The sequence below is a fragment of the Gymnoscopelus microlampas genome (genome assembly GCF_963454915.1).
Source record: "Gymnoscopelus microlampas genome assembly, chromosome: 18".
Taxonomy (NCBI): domain Eukaryota; kingdom Metazoa; phylum Chordata; class Actinopteri; order Myctophiformes; family Myctophidae; genus Gymnoscopelus; species Gymnoscopelus microlampas.
Genome location: NC_139955.1, coordinates 15,059,560 through 15,077,162, shown reverse-complemented (window position 1 = coordinate 15,077,162; position 17,603 = coordinate 15,059,560). Strand labels below are relative to the sequence as shown.

Sequence of the window (17,603 nt, the reverse complement as noted above, 5' to 3'; positions counted from 1 at the left end):
TACACTCTGCAGGGACTATTTCTTCAGCATATTTGTAGAGCAATTTTCAAACACCAATGAGCAAGTCAAAATCTCAAGGCACATCTGTATTCATACTGAAAATGGCCAATGTACAAGCTCACAAGCTTGAAACCTGAAAAGAATATATATATATATATATATATATATATATATATATATATATATATATATATATATATATATATATATATATATATATATATATATATATATATATATATATATATTAATAATTTAAAAACCTATAATGACATGCATAAAATAGGGATGTGATGAATTGCCCAAAATCCCAAGGCACACCTGGACTTGGTCTCCCAGCACATCAGTGTGCCTGGGCACACTATTTTGGGAACCACTGCAGAGGACAGAAACCATTTTCTAATATCAGTTATGTAACTAAGGGTAACAGTGTGCTGTCTGAGTCACAGAATATAAATTAATTTGTTTTGCTGTGAGACGTACTCTTTCACATTCTGTAATTAAATCTGGATGTACACACAATCTAAAAGGAAGGTGACATTACTAGATATCACTCTCAATTTAGTGTCAAACTGCCCTTCTTTATTTCCCTTCAAGTTCACTGTGTGTGTGTGTGTGTGTGTGTGTGTGTGTGTGTGTGTGTGTGTGTGTGTGTGTGTGTGTGTGTGGTGTGGTGTGGTGTGGGTGTGTGTGTGTGTGTGTGTGTGTGTGTGTGCGCGCGCTCTCGCATAAGTACGAACTTTCTTTGTACCTTTGTTCTACTTTTATGTTCACCAAAAGTCCTCAAGAGGATAATGTGTGTAAAAGAGGTGTAATAGCCTTAGAGTCGGGGTTAAGGTTAGAGCTGCACAGTATGGAAAATATTATGCAATGTGCGATTTCATTTGCTGGACATTGTGAAGACGATGATATAAAAGTAATATTAAAGTGCAGTACTTCTCATTTTTATGTGCTGGAAAAGAACAATCTGAAAATGAATATGAATAATCTAGTAATAATAATAGTAATCTAGTATGCTGTAATGTAATAGCCACAGTATTTAGCTTTTTTGGGGTATGAGAATGAGTAGTCGAGGTCATCTCATGATTTTTGCATTACTGATGTTTGATGCCCTTTTTTTGTGCCACATGTTCTGCCTCCATTTTCATTCTCCTCATTATTTTGTGTGTTGTTGTTTTTGTTTTTTTGCATTTTCTGTTCATATTTGATCGTCCTGTTGTTCTGTCAAAAAGTCTGATTCAAATGCCAAAGGGAGTGAGGGAGTGCTCAGTGCAGAGCAGAAAGAAAGAACATGGTGTCGCTAATGAACAACATCAGCAACCGTAGATGAGAGGGTAGAGAGGCAGTTCTGGGAATCAAAAGGTCGCCGGTTCAATCCCCAGCTCGCCCAGTCTATATGTAGAAGTGTCCCTGAGCCAGGCAGCTTAACCCATAACTGCTTAACGGGTGCCATATCAACCACTTAAGCCCTATTTGTTGTACGATCTACTACTGTAGCTCCAGTTTGTACTGTAGAAGTGTAGATTGGCTATTTAGTCCATTTTTGAAAATGTTTTGACATGCCCAAAATAGGGATGGCTGGTTGAAAGTGGTTACTGGCAACCACAGTTCCTAGTCATTAGGATGGCTAAATCAAATGCAAAGGAGAAATTCCAGGTATGTGCAAATTCTACAAAATGTACTTAGCAAGTACTGTACCCCAACAACAACTTAAAGGGGAGACTATTATTATTATTATTATTATTGTTCTTAAGCATAAGCAACACTGTCCACTGCAGCACATGCCTGTAGATGTCATTCTGTTCCAGCCACTGTGCTGGGTGGTGTGGTAGGGTGGTAGGTCGACAGATCGATGCGTTCACTTAACTGAGCATGAAAGTCCCTGATGAGAGATATTGACTGTCAGTTATTTTCATAGCTCAGAAGAAGGGAAAAAAAGCTACCTTTAAGAGCATCTGCTGCTGTGCCTCTCAAAAAGGCTGTCATGTCTATTGATCTGAATCCAAACTTCACTCCTAACAGATTATGATTTGCAAGAAATATAATAATGATTCTAGCTCCGAGCACTGTGCCTCCCAGACAAACACACGCGCACACACACACACACACACACACACACACACACACACACACACACACACACACACACACACACTCTCTCTCTCTCTCTCTCTCTCTCTCTCTCTCTCTCTCTCTCTCTCTCTCTCTCTCTCTCTCTCTCTCTCTCTCTCTCTCTCTAACACACAGATTCACCCACTTGCACATACACCCTCTTACACACTGCCTTACTCACACATACCCCCCCCCTCTCTCTCTCTCTCACTCTCTCCCATCAGTTGGGCGGGCCGCAGTCTCTACACGCTTGACCTCTTGGCTGTTATTAACTGGTATTGTTGTGTTGAGATGAGTCAGGGGGCTTTCTCACCAGCTAATCGAGATGTATGCACTCCGCCCGGGACTTTCTGTGCTGCGGGGATGAACTGTTTTATTACTTAGCCCTCCAGCCAGCTACACAAAGGAGTGGACTTCCACCAGGTTAATATCCACTTCCTTTTGGCCCTCGGGTGCGCTCCAAAGAGTGGCTTAAATCACAGTGTTGACTTCGCATGCCCCTTTCTTAATGCTTTATTTCCTGTCCGCCTATGAGTCAATTGCAAGGTTGCTTGTGTCTATGGGTCACATCCCTGTGAGTGGTAAATCCTTACTCATTGTATTACTGCTCTTTTGTTTTGTTTTTTTCCATTTGATGCGGACAGACATTAACCTGTGGTAAAGGCAAGATTTGAGGTTTATTGACAGAATTACATTTCCTATAATATATTTATTTCACTGCTTGTGGAGAAACCTTGCCATTGTGTAATTTCTGGATTGATCAAAATAGACACTTCAACTAATTCATTGACGTCCGATTCAAATAGAAAACTCTAAACGCCACCCTGCCTTAATGTCCCACACTTCACTGTAGCCTGCTATAAACACTCTTTTATTCAGTTTGCACGCTTTAAGTCTGAGTTCTGTCAGTATACTGTCCTATTTCCTCTAGGTTGCTTGTCCGTATGTGTCTGTCTGTGTTTTTCAGTCAGGCCCTGTCTGTACATTCAGCTTTCAGCCAGGCGGTCTAGGCTGAAAGTGCTTTAAGCAGCTTGTCAGTGTTAATGTAGTGCATTCCTCTGGAGTCAGAATGAGGTTCAGGTGTTGAACAGGTGCAGCCCTGTGTGGCCGGGTGGAGGCACAGCTGTGCCACTCTCATTTGTCAGGCTTCACTTATACTGTATAGCCCTGATTGGTGTTGTAAATCAGTGACTGATGCTTTTTATTTTTAGCGGTGCCAACCGCTCTAAGCTTGACTTTGTCCGTATGTCCGTCCGTCCGTATCAGCACGGGATGATGAGCACGGGATTTTACACAGCTATAACTCCAGATTGCAGCATGCCACCAAGTCCAAATATGGTATGTGGACTTAGACCACCAATAGGGACGAGCATGACTTGCTGAAGTTAGCAAAGAGGGGTCCAGGGACCCCCCGCGTATGTTATGTCCGTCCGCCCGTTTAGGGCACGGGATTTTAAACAGCTATAACTCCAGTTTGAAGCCTGCCACCAAGTCCAAATTTGGTATGTGGACTTACACCACCAATAGGGACGAGCATGAATCGCTGAAGTTATCAAAGCGGGGTCCAGGGACCCCTCGCGTATGCTATGTCAGTCCGCCCGTTTAGGGCACGGGATTTTAAACAGCTATAACTCCAGTTTGAAGCCTGCCACCAAGTCCAAATTTGGTATGTGGACTTACACCACCAATAGGGACGAGCATGAATTGCTGAAGTTATCAAAGCGGGGTCCAGGGACCCCCCACGTATGCTATGTCAGTCCGCCCGTTTAGGGCACGGGATTTTAAACAGCTATAACTCCAGTTTGAAGCCTGCCACCAAGTCCAAATTTGGTATGTGGACTTACACCACCAATAGGGACGAGCATGAATCGCTGAAGTTATCAAAGCGGGGTCCAGGGACCCCTCGCGTATGCTATGTCAGTCCGCCCGTTTAGGGCACGGGATTTTAAACAGCTATAACTCCAGTTTGAAGCCTGCCACCAAGTCCAAATTTGGTATGTGGACTTACACCACCAATAGGGACGAGCATGAATTGCTGAAGTTATCAAAGAGGGGTCCAGGGACCCCCAGCGCCCGTATGAGCACGGGATTTTAAACAGCTATAACTCCAGTTTGCAGCATGCCACCAAGTCCACATTTGGTATGTGGACTTAGACCACCAATAGGGACCAGCATGAATTGCTGAAGCCCCGCCCCCTCTGTCTTCCCATTGGCTGGCCTTCAAACAGCCATAACTCAAGTTTGCAGCATGCTACGGAGTACAAATTTTGTACATGGACTAAAACCAGCAATAGGGACGAACTGTAATTACTTAAGCCCCGCCCCCTCTGTCTGTCCATTGGCTGGGCTTTAAACAGCCATCATTCCAGTTTGCAGCATGCTACCAAGTACAAATTTGGTAAGTCGACTCAGACCACCAATAGGGACGAACTGAAATGAGTTAAGCCCCGCCCCAAAGGCACCGCTTCCTTCACACAGGGTGTGATTTTTTATCTTATTCTGGAATAAAGACGGTATTATAAAGATTGGTGTGATGGCTGAAAGGGAGGCTTTGAGTGAAACCTCCTACAATAGGTATAGCGCTTCCCCCCCCTTTTTTTCATTTTTATTAGCGGTGCCAACCGCTCTAAGCTTCACTTTGTCCGTATGTCCGTCCGTCCGTCCGTATCAGCACGGGATGATGAGCACGGGATTTTACACAGCTATAACTCCAGATTGCAGCATGCCACCAAGTCCAAATATGGTATGTGGACTTAGACCACCAATAGGGACGAGCATGACTTGCTGAAGTTAGCAAAGAGGGGTCCAGGGACCCCCCGCGTATGTTATGTCCGTCCGCCCGTTTAGGGCACGGGATTTTAAACAGCTATAACTCCAGTTTGAAGCCTGCCACCAAGTCCAAATTTGGTATGTGGACTTACACCACCAATAGGGACGAGCATGAATCGCTGAAGTTATCAAAGCGGGGTCCAGGGACCCCCCGCGTATGCTATGTCAGTCCGCCCGTTTAGGGCACGGGATTTTAAACAGCTATAACTCCAGTTTGAAGCCTGCCACCAAGTCCAAATTTGGTATGTGGACTTACACCACCAATAGCGAGGCGCATGACTTGCTGACGTTATCAAAGAGGGGTCCAGGGACCCCCAGCGCCCGTATGAGCACGGGATGAGCACGGGATTTTAAACAGCTATAACTCCAGTTTGCAGCATGCCACCAAGTCCACATTTGGTATGTGGACTTAGACCACCAATAGGGACCAGCATGAATTGCTGAAGCCCCGCCCCCTCTGTCTTCCCATTGGCTGGCCTTCAAACAGCCATAACTCAAGTTCGCAGCATGCTACGGAGTACAAATTTTGTACATGGACTAAAACCAGCAATATGGACGAACTGTAATTACTTAAGCCCCGCCCCCTCTGTCTGCCCATTGGCTGGGCTTTAAACAGCCATCATTCCAGTTTGCAGCATGCTACCAAGTACAAATTTGGTAAGTCGACTCAGACCACCAATAGGGACGAACTGAAATGAGTTAAGCCCCGCCCCAAAGGCACCGCTTCCTTCACACAGGGTGTGATTTTTTTTTTCACTCACCAGTTTCCCAGCCGGACAACTGATTATAGCAGTGTTTTCCAACCTGGGGGCTACTGTTTGGGAGTAGTCCAAAAGCCTGTGAGCTGGTAGATTGTCTATTTTCGCTCTTCGTCGTATGAGAAGCATATAGGGCTTAAGTGGTTAACAGTTGTGTGTGTGTGTGTGTGTGTGTGTGTGTGTGTGTGTGTGTGTGTGTGTGTGTGTGTGTGTGTGTGTGTGTGTGTGTGTGTGTGTGTGTGTGTGTGTGTGTGTGTGTGTGTGTGTGTGTGTGTGTGTGTGTGCACATTTGGGGGGGGCTCAGCTTTTGTCAGATGTAAGAAGGAAAAAGATTGGGAACCACAAACATCTCTACCATTATTCTGTCTCTTTTAATGTTGTGTTTGAAACAACAAATCAAATATCTTGCTGTTATGACATTTGTCATAAAAATAATTATCTGTGCTTTATTACTTTAATATTTGGTATTGAGGTGTATTTTGATGAATGTATGTTTTTTTCGTACATTGTGATGATTAACTGTCATTGTATATTGCACTGAGTTCCTTGATGTGTATTAACTGATTGAATACAGACTGACTGTGATGAGATCACTTATTCAAATGAGATCACCTTAAATTCACATTATCATCAACTAGTGGTGACAGTGATTGGTTGTTGTAGAACCCTGTTTTTGTGTATATCTGTGTTGCTACTACTTGTCAGCAGATGCCTGAAGAAGGTCTATTGACTGAAACGTTGCCTAAATCAAATTGTCCTTATTGTGCCAGTGTAGACAGTGTTTATTGTATTCTAGACGTCTGATCCCTGCCGTCTAGTCTCTGAGCTGGTGAGGTGTGCATAAGACCTTGCTTTTTTCTTGTTGTTATGTCAAAAATGAAAAAGACAAACAAAAAGTATTCCGGATCTGTTTCAGTATGACTTTGTGGAGTTGCTGGATGGCAGCCGGCTGATCGCCAAGGAGCGTCGGACTCCCAGTGAGCCGGAGACCAGGGCTCGACTGGAGCACCCGGTCGCGGTCCACCAGGCCGGTTTCATCCAGTACCTGGAGTCAGGGGTGTGGCACCTGGCCTTCTACAATGATGGGCGGAGCCTGGAGCCGGTGTCCTACAACACCATCATACTGGGTAAGAGCTGAACTTCTATTCGTGTTCTGGTTCAGCTTCAAATTCAGACAATTACACTCATTCATTGCTGGGAGATGTCCAATACAACCGCAATCTTCTACTGTTGGTCACTGAGAGCTGCCCAGTGCAACAGCAGTCTACTGTTGGCTATTGGGAGCTGCTATTGGGAGCTGCCCAGTACAAGCACACTCTTCTACTGTTCTTCTACAGGTCTACAGTACCTTCCAATCACACGTTCCTGTCATCCTAAAAGCCTGTGGCTCCTGGATGAGTGTGATTGCGTTTCTTGTTATTTTTTTGTTTTGTTTTTACGCCATGCATGTTTGAAGAATCATTGGGCCTTTAGTGAATCTCGCTGCCAAATGAATGAAGACCATCAAAGTTTAATCTGCCCACGAGAGTAAGTTGGGCTGTAGGTTAATGTTTTAAACACTATAAGCATTGATCTCTCTTGGCAACCTCTTCCACGTTTGGAAGCCTGTGGAATGTCCTTGTGGATTTCAGGGAAGGAAAAAGATTGAGTTAATTTTCATTTATTTTTTGTCATTACCTTGGGGAATTCCATCGATCCCTCTCTACAATGAAGTTATTGACGTTTGAGGGGTCAAACTTGCTAGGGGTCCAAAGGGACAGCGCAGTTGAGCTGACATACAATACACAGCTAGAGCAATAACAAAACAAGCATGTAATCCATGATAAGCTGTGACAAGCTTTCGGTTTGCACATTGCACATTTTGGACGGACATACTGACAGACTGACCGACAGAGTGTCTTATACTAGCTGTTTGGCTGGCCCTCTTAACAAGAATCAAAACGAGGGACCCCTTTATGAGCACTGGTCTATTGAGTGAACAGCTGATCTGTCCGAGGGATGTGTCAGATTAACTTCAACTCTGAGAGGATTTACAGACTGCACTGTGGCTTTCTGTGGCCATGCTCACTCGGTCAGGCCTGTGGGGTGGGGGTACGAATTATTTGGGGTAATTTAAACCACCCTGTGTGGGGGATCTTTTGTTAGATCTTTGGACTGGTGCAGTAAACCTGTTCTGGAAGCTTAGACCTTACTCAGATGTGGACAAATAGCTGTAAATGTATGCCGTGCTTGTTAGAGATGCTAGAGATGAAAGATCGCTTAGAAAGCCGATAGGGTATTGCTGCTGTTGCAGAAGAAAAAGCATGTATGTTTTTCATTTGTGTACAGTAGTTGAGTTGAAGGTTATTCGTGGGTGTTTACTGTAGGTGTACTGTAAGTGAACCTTTAACAACTGGTTTTCCCAGTCACTAGAGTGTTCAATCATCATATCATTAAATATGGGCTGTTCTGAAAGGACAAGCTCATAAGTTAATTAATATGCTGACTTCCACAGTGATTATTAATGCTGTCTTAGAGGATTTTTTTCTGTGGATAATAAGAGTTATAATATGGGTGATATGTCTAACAGTTTTGACAGTGTGGATGATTGTCAAATATTTAAAACTATGTTGTTTATGGATGGATTAATTTAGGCTGACTAAAGGCTATAGCTTGGATTTCCATTTATGAGGATTGCGAGAAATGCTTGCTGGTACAGTACATGTAGACACAATGGTTAAGGCTCTATGAGCAGGAAAACTTGATTTCTCCATCAATGATATACTGCCGTACACTGCAAGGTTTAGACGAAACATGACAATACCGAGACATAATGAAAATAATGTAACTTTCACTTCTTTAACTTCATTTAATGAATCTCATGAATGATAACTGTCCACTGCCGTTGTACCTACAGAGTCAGTCATGGAGTGCACACACAACTGCTACCGGAACGGAGAGTGCGTGGCAGGCTCCTGTCACTGTTTCCCAGGATTCATAGGGCCGTACTGCTCCAGAGGTATCCCATTTACTGTCGTCTTTACTGTTCCGTACATTTAATAAGAATATATATATTCCTTCACAAACCGAAAGCACAGATAAAACGCTATCTTACTTTCAATCTTACTATCAAAAAAAGCGAATAATGCGTGCATGGATTCTTGTTTATTCTGGTTTATTCTGGCACCAGCTGCCTGGCACCCAGGAGAATAGCACGGCTCTGCACAATCTTCTATTTTTATACCCAGTTTTATATTGAGATGTGTTAAAGTAAATAACATTTTCAGATCAGTTGCTATTCAGCTAATAATATTAATACCGATATTATTAAAAAAGGCAAATCAATTCAATATCAAGTCCAGTGGAGTAAAGTAAAGCAAAGTACATTTGCTCAAGTACTGTACTTAAGTACAATTTTGAGGTACTTTTACTTTACTGGAGTATTTCCAATTGTCTATACTTTTACTTCTATTCCTTTGCGGATATAAATTATTACATTATAAAACATACATTAACCATTTTAGCCCTATTTTATACCTAAGCTATTTGAAAATAGCCGATCTACAAGTGCCAGGATGCGACACATTGTGAGCTTGTAGATCTGCTATTCTCAAACATTTTTGCACTTTTACTTTTGGCACTTTAAGTACATTTTGATAACAATGCTTTTGTACATTGTACACAAGTAAATTTGGAATTCCGGACTTTTTACTACATTGCGGTATTGATACTTTTACTTACGTAAAACATTTGAGTACTTTTTCCACCACTGATATCAAGTCAAGTTATACTGTAAATGACTTTGCACCACTCTGTGTTCAGCGGCCTGTCCAGTCCTGTGCAGTGGGAACGGGCAGTACACCAGGGGACGCTGTCAGTGCTACAGCGGCTGGAAGGGAACGGAGTGTGACGTCCCCAGTTCACAGTGCATCGACCCTCAGTGTGGAGGACATGGGCTCTGTGTGGCTGGAGACTGTGTGTGTAACACCGGCCACAAGGGGAGCAACTGTGAACAAGGTGAAGAGACAGACGAATCCCAACACGTTTACATGTAGTACATGTACACCATGCAACTGGCACAATATATTCAAAGATAGTGCATGGACAGCATGCAACAGTGGTGCGTTGTACATTTTACAGATGGTACATGGACACGTTACACCAACATTGTTCTTGTGAAGTAGTTCTGTTATTATTGCTGAGGGATTTTTAAAGATCACTGTCATTTAGAAACAAGATCAGCAACTGCCTTGCATTGCCTCAGCAGAACATTTAAATACTGTCGTGATCTTTACCTACTGTATAAACTGCTTCATGAGAACAATATTTGTATAAGAAACAAATAATGCATAAATGATCAACACATGCACTGCACTGGAATGTTGTCTCTGATTAAATGAAAGTGAAAGTGAACAGACTGTAGATTGTAGGCTTCTATGCATGTGAAAAACAAACAAAAAACACATTGTTCTAATGAAGCTGTTTTCTTCATAATGGTTTAGTATTTATAATGATCATTATATCCATTTTGCTTAAGGGTTCAACTGCCCCTGACAGTCACCCCCACACAACACTACTGTAGCTGAAACACCCACAAGCTGCTGGTGGCATAGTAACCACATTAACCATGGCATTCCTGTTTTTTGAATACAGCAATAAAAACATAATTCAAATTAAATAAATAACAATAATTATACTTAAGGGTTGTGGTAAGGTACAGTACTGACCTGGGCTAGGGGAGAGGTTGCACAGGGTGGGTTAGTGGCATAGTATATCATGGTGAGATTTGACTGCTGGTTTGTCTAAGGAGGGTTTTGCTAGGATGACTGGTGCTAACAAAGCAGAGGGAAAAGGTTCTCTCTATATTGGATTAGAAGTGAGAAGCCCTCAGGGGCATCGAGGCACAGTCCATTGACAAAACAATCGGCATTTTCAACTCCAATGAGTGGGTAATTCCTCAGATACTCTAATCGACATCCGCGCGTATAAATTAGTTCCTCGTAACTGTTTAGTCCACACTCACTGTACAGATTGGAATGAATTGCATCAATTGGATTGTCCATCAATTGAGTAACCTTTTGTGTTCCTCCCTCTGTAGAAGACACCTGTTAGAATCAATCGGTCCCTGGTTTCTATTTCTCTTTTTATCGAGGAGAAACAAGCCTCCTTCTTTCTCCTCAACCTCGCCTGACCCCTGTTCAATCCGTTTAACTTCATCGATCCACTTCCAGACAAAAGGCAATTAACAGTGCAGATTTACATCTGTAGTTCAATGACCTCCCGTGTAAAAATGCTATTGGGTTTATCAAACGATTATATTGTTGGTTTCGCTCTGAAGTGAGGTAATATGCAGAGGAAGTGTACATATTGTGTTTGACATCCCTCTGCTTGGACATGGGGTTTCTGATGTGATGAATCTGTATAGGGCTTAACAATCAATATTATTGCTCAACCAGGTAAGCAAAACATAAAAAGCAATTATTGTCAGTGGGGAAAAAAAACATTTTGCTTTTGCAAATAATTGCCAATGATTAAGCTCTAGATATTTAGATCGGCAAATTGCTAATGACAATCATTGATCAGTTTTTCTAGACATTTAATGCACTCTTTTCATAGCTGTCTGAAGGGGTATCTTGGTTAAGTATATTGTTGGAAAAAACATTTAATGTTTAATACATATAAGAGAGTTTGATTATTTTAATGATAGAAGGAATTGTGATTTTAAATTGGAATTGAAGTGGAAGCAGTAGAATTTCTCCAAGAGCGTAAACATTTCCTTCAGCCACCGGCCAGACATGCCGTTCTGCAGACGAAGTTTAGCTCCCTGTTCTTCCAGACAACTCGTCTCTCCTCCACACTGGCTAAGCTTTTCTACACCACAGAACCACACAGATAACCAGCTATCGCTGCCCTCAGGCCTGGCTCCTTCCCTCAGAAGGCAGAATTCGGCCGGTCAAACAGCGAAAACATCTTGCGTCATTCAGAGTCCGTCTGCTGCTGTAGACAGCAGAGAGGAGTTGACACTGAAACTGATCTCAGGTATGAAATCAACTTCTCTTCTGCGTTCTTTCCTTGTTTCTCTCTCTCTCTCTCTGTCTCTGTCTCTCTCTCTCTCTCTCTCTCTCTCTCTCTCTCTCTCTCTCTCTCTCCTCCCCTCAGTCGACTGTCTGGACCCAACCTGCTCGGGCCATGGCGCCTGTCACCATGGAGACTGCCACTGCAATCCTGGATGGGGAGGGATCAGCTGTGAAGTTCTGAAAAGCACTTGTCCAGAACAGTGTTCCAGCCACGGTACCTTCAACACAGACACCGGGACCTGCGTCTGCGAGGACACCTGGACCGGAGCCGACTGCTCGCTGGGTCAGTCAATGCACTGAGCGCACGTGTGTGCGTGTGTGTGTGTGTGTGTGTGTGTGTGTGTGTGTGTGTGTGTGTGTGTGTGTGTGTGTGTGTGTGTGTGTGTGTGTGTGTGTGTGTGTGTGTGTGTGTGTGTGTGTGTGTGTGTGTGTGTGTGTGTGTGTGTGTGTGTGTGTGTGTGTGTGTGTGAGAGAGAAAGCTCCATCACACAACAGCTGAATCCTTCCTTGCCGTTCATAAGCCCCTGTTTTATTCATCTGCTGTCAACGTGTGTAACACTCATGAACAGATCTCTGAATATGAATGAAGGTCCTCCTCCAAATGTCACTAAACGGACCTCCATAAAAATCTAACTTTCCTAACCACTTAACCACTTATATGTTACTGCTATGTAACATATGCATCACTATATCCCTATAATTTTGTTTAATTGTGTTGATGTTAGAATGTGGATTTAATGCAAGCCAAACTCTGCTCTGGATGATTTCATTAATTGGTTCTTTACTGTCTTGTTGAACGTGTGTTAAAGGAGTAGTTCACCCAAAAAATGTCTTATTTTCTATCAATTACACACCCCATGAAGCCTTGAATCCATGGAGATATTTTTGTTCCTCCTGATAATTTGATGACCGGCGGAGTCTCCGGTAGGAGACTTTTTGTTAAATTAGCAGATGTATTGTACTGTAGTGTGTGTTGGGTTGATTGGAATAAGAAACTAGGCTACAGACCTCGTCACAATGTGACGAGTTCGACTTCAGCTCATGACCCCTGTCACTTGCTGTCACATTCTCCTCTCAGCCTCATGCTCCCTGCCTTTCTCCAGAATACTGAGTAATGAAGCACTAATAAATAAAGATTTTCAGAAATAGCTGATCTCCACATGCGTTGAGAGCTGGAAGAGTTGACCATTTTGAATAATAGGGCTTAATTGGTTAAAGAGACATCTCGCACACAGCAGCTTTTCTTATTCCCATCTGCTGAGAACAACATCTCGTTTATTACTTAGCTTTGTATTCAGACGGCTTCTCTATGTAAACATGTAGCTGACATGTTAGTTCAAAGGCTGGCCCCTCCCCGCTGTTAACCCGTTAAGACCGGGAACGCATCTGTGCAATTTTTAGACTTCTTTGGATATTCAAAAATCGCAGATATACAAGCTCATAGTGCCGCGCTATGAACTTGTAGATCGGCGATCATTTTTTTTTTAATCTTGAAAATGTTTGCAAATCTTTAAATATATACATATTTTTAAAGTGAACATTTGTAACCCAAATATTTGCTTCTGGGGATTCTACTTTCTTTTTTCTTTTCTTTTCTTCGTATGTTGCTATAATCATTGGTTCTCAAACTTTTTTCATGTCAAGGACCACCTAAAATGATATGTATTTGGCCGCGGACCCCCATCTCAAAATATGTTGTTCCAGGGAGGGACCCCCAGAAGCAAAGATTTGAGTTTCAAATGTTCGCTTTAAAAATATATATATATTCAAAGATTTGCAAAAAGATGCACGATTTTTTAAAACATACTCTGTGCTCGGCACTCGGTGCCCCGCTATGAGCTTGTATATCTGCTATTTTTTAATAGCCAAAGACATCTAAAATGACACAGATGCGTTGTCGGATTGAATGGGTTAATCTGCTGCTAGAAATCCAGATGATTTATGTTGTTTTTCTCCTTCTCAATAGACTCTTTGAGCCCAGCAATGAATCCCACTGCAAAACCGAAGCCATTTCTAGACCAGTGATTAAGTATATCGTAGGGTTGTTCTTTGCCGTGCTTCTGTCAAAGTTATTTCTGCTGGCTGGAGATTTAGTCGAAAATTAGAGCTTAAGGAGAGTGTTTGGTGAGTTTTGAGATGATAGATTGGTGTGTAAACCCAAGTACGAGCCGTCAGGCAGCGTTTTCACTGCCCGGAAAGACAGAATGATTGTTTTGGGGGTCTGGGGATGGAATGGGTAACATTTATTTATTTATTTTTTGTTCTTGCTTGATTCTTCTTTCAGACAACAATCTTCAAGAGGGGGTTACAGTATATGTTATTCTGGTAAAGTTTTTTTTTTTCGGAATTCCATACTCAGTTCTCTCACTCAGCAAGATACTGTATCTCTCAGCGGTCGATAGCAAAACGCAGCGTTGAAGGAAGACGTTGCACTGTCCACCCCCCCCACCCCCGGCCCCAAAGAGAAAAAAAGAAAAGGAAGAACCCTCTGGAGTCGGTCCACCTGTGCGGGTGGAGGGATGTCTCTTAATTATTTCAGCGATTCCCCCTCAATTAAATAAACTTTAATTAACAAGCAGCGTCGCACAGATCGACCGCCCGCACAAAACCTCTATCCAGGCTGCAGTCAGGGGCATGTTAAGAGCAGATAAACACTTTTGCACTAATGAAAAATTGATTACATAGATTCTATGGGAAGGAGGCCCCTCTCCTTTGGAATGGAATGAGTCCCCTCCAGAGTCATGTTTAATATTCTGGAGTGTCGTCAAGACTTAATCAGACCCGTCCAAGGTCTCTAAATCGAAGAAAGACTCCATTCAGACATGGAGAGGCCAAAAAGAACAAAATAGTTGATATTTAATCTGTGACTTATTACATTTCAGCCATCACAATGACGTCTGACTAATTTGCTCTCCTGTAAGGCTTAAAGCTGCGATCCGGAACTTATTGTGATGAATAAAACATATTCTGACCAATCTGTGTGGCAAAGGATGTTAATGCAAAGGTTGGAGGCATTTCCATGTAGCACGGTGGCAGACATTTCACAGCAGCAACCTTCACCACATCCTTTTAAAGCTTTTAAATGTGAAAATGTCTCATTCTCAGTCATGTAGTTATTGTCCTGCTGGCTGCCACTGATGTAAATATTACTATTGAATGTTTATTGCCATTTTTCTCATGTTATAACATACATTACACAATTATACACATCCACACACATTCAAAAATATGCACAAATATCAGACGGTAAAGGTTAAACAAAAATATTTATTTACATTGTTTGTTTTCCTTTCAGGTAAAGACAATGTTACCAATTTTTTTAATACTCCAATATTTTGGAGAGCAGGAAGGCCGATGGGCCAATGTATCAACCGATTCTTGTCTCTCTCTCTCAAAGATTCCGACCATAATTATCCATAATTAATGTAGTGAACTCTGTACCCTAAAATACATCTGATTTCACTTGACTATTCTGCACACATCCTTTATTCTAGACATTTGTATTGTTCCCCCTATTATACATTTAAAGCACTTTAAAGGGATAGTTCACCCCCAAAATGACTTTTTTTTCTATCGATTAGTCACCCCATGGAGACTTCATGGATATGCTTTTGTTTTTGTCGCATTCCTAAACCAATAATTTGATGACGGGCAGCGGTTCCGGTAGGAGACACAAAGAGTCTCCTTTGTGTCTCCTACCGGAACGGCTGCCTACCGGTCCACTGGTCATAAAATTATTGGCTTAGGAATACGCTAAAAAAATATCCATTCATTGAAGTCTCCATGGGGTGAGTAATCAATAGAAAAAATGATTTTTTTTGGGGGGGGGTGAACTATCCCTTTAAGCACTGACTGTTTAAAAGTAATGCTTTAAATTAAGTTTTTGAATGCATTCAAAATACATGGGAAAAATATTTTGACACAAACAACAATTTGCAAATTTACACATATCGGCCCAATGTACAACATAATGTCAATCCAACATACTGTATCTGTCAATACCTGTTGTTGTTTTGCATGATGCTTAACCACCACCACCAAGCATTCCAACAAAGTCCTCTTCACTCCTGTATTATTTGCACTTTTCATAAGAATAAGGTTATCGAGCTGTGAACCCTGCTCAGAAAACTTTCCAGATTATACTCCATTATTTAAAGGCAAACATTCAGAAGAATAGTTTGTCGTAATGCACTGTAATGAGGACCTTTATTCTAAGGGACTATCTGGTTGTCACTCACTAGCCGAGTTCATTAAAATCCACCACATTTAGCATAGTTCATTTCACTGACATTTTGACAGAACATCATTTGCAGACTTGTGTAGGCGAACCTCATTACCCGTGTTTGTTTCATTTGTTCAACCTTTGTGGGATCATCTCTGCGGACACAGTCCTTCCTGTATTAGTACTGCACACAGTCCTTCATAAATCCCTGCTTTATTAGTACTGTCGACAAATCTGTGTTGAATATTAGTCAGTGGAATCCACTGTACATAGTGAGTTGTAACACAACATTGTCTCCCAACCAAATCGCTAACAAGCCTTTCTTCCTTGCAACATCTGACAGCTTACAAGATATTAAAATTAGATTTTTTTTGTTCTTTTTCACTCCAAACATTGACATGAAACACAAAGGCAAACGTAGTAGCTCAGCGAGTAAACAGTAAAACGTGTGACTACTGTCCATAGTGGATACAGCGCGTGCGTACAGGCTCATGTGTGAATAAGCATGTGCATCCAGTTCGCTCTGGAAAACTTCTAATCAGTGCAGTCAGTCCAAACAAAATATTTCAAATGTGCTTTTTTTGTGTGTGTGTGTGTGTGTGTGTGTGTGTGTGTGTGACTCCAGAAGTGTGTGTGGTTGACTGTGGACCTCATGGAACCTGCCTGGGTGGGACGTGTCACTGTGAGGAGGGCTGGGCAGGACCAGAGTGCGAGCAGAGGGACTGTCACCCACGCTGCATGGACCATGGGGTCTGCAGAGAGGGCAAGTGTGACTGTCACCAGGGTTGGACTGGAGAACACTGCACCATCGGTGAGTCATTTAATTATCATTATTATTATTTGTATTATTATTACAATTATCATTATTATTATCATTATTATTATTACTATTACTTTTATTATAGTTACTATTATTATTATTCAAAAATATTTGTAATTTTTATATTTTGTAGCCAGTCTGCAACACACATGCAACACAGTTCACCAGATGGAATCAAACCGGAGACGTTGGTCGACACTCTCTCCAGTTATCTACTGGCACGTTCTGTCCAGTCATTTAATTCTGATTCAAATGTATTTATTTATTTCATATCCTTGAAATGTGCAAGTCACAGTGCAGAATCACATGATGTGTAAAAGAGTGGGTGAATAGTTTGTGTTTGCAAGCTCTCAAATTGTAGTTACAAGAAGAGTTATAATAGGGAAAGAGAGAACACAGAACAAGTCAAATCAAATATCTAAAATCCAATATACGTACATAAGGTGCATGAAAAAACATTTGCAATGGATAGAAGGCACTACGGAAGGCAGAAATGCTTCCTGCAGGTGGAAACATACCCAGTTATATAAACATATCCATTTATAATGGACCCCCCAAAGAAATGAAAGGAAGATAAAAGATGTGTGATACGCCTGCAGGCCTCAGCTAGCAGTTCTTCACTTCTCTTTTTGAGTGTCTTTTTATAACACTTAACACGCCGTCTTGTTTCCATCCATCTAGCATTTCTACAGCATGCTCCACCTTTCTGACTTCTGAATTGATACTCACTAATGCGAGTCAAGGGCAGGTATTCAGGGAGTGGGAAAAGTTCAGGCTTTTGGCCTCTCTAGTGCAGCAGGAACGCT

At 42.0% G+C, this 17,603-nt stretch overlaps 1 protein-coding gene across 1 annotated transcript in view; it reads left to right on the top strand.

Annotated features, from left to right (window-relative positions):
* The window catches only part of LOC311034262 (teneurin-3), a gene marked incomplete at its 5' end in the record, with an annotated part of 205,696 nt that overhangs the window by 112,535 nt on the left and 75,558 nt on the right, over nt 1–17,603 (top strand). Inside the window, 5 exon segments of the mRNA XM_084042099.1 lie at nt 6,616–6,826; nt 8,596–8,697; nt 9,501–9,695; nt 11,838–12,038; nt 16,603–16,788. Coding sequence (XP_083898225.1) covers nt 6,616–6,826; nt 8,596–8,697; nt 9,501–9,695; nt 11,838–12,038; nt 16,603–16,788 — 895 coding nt within the window.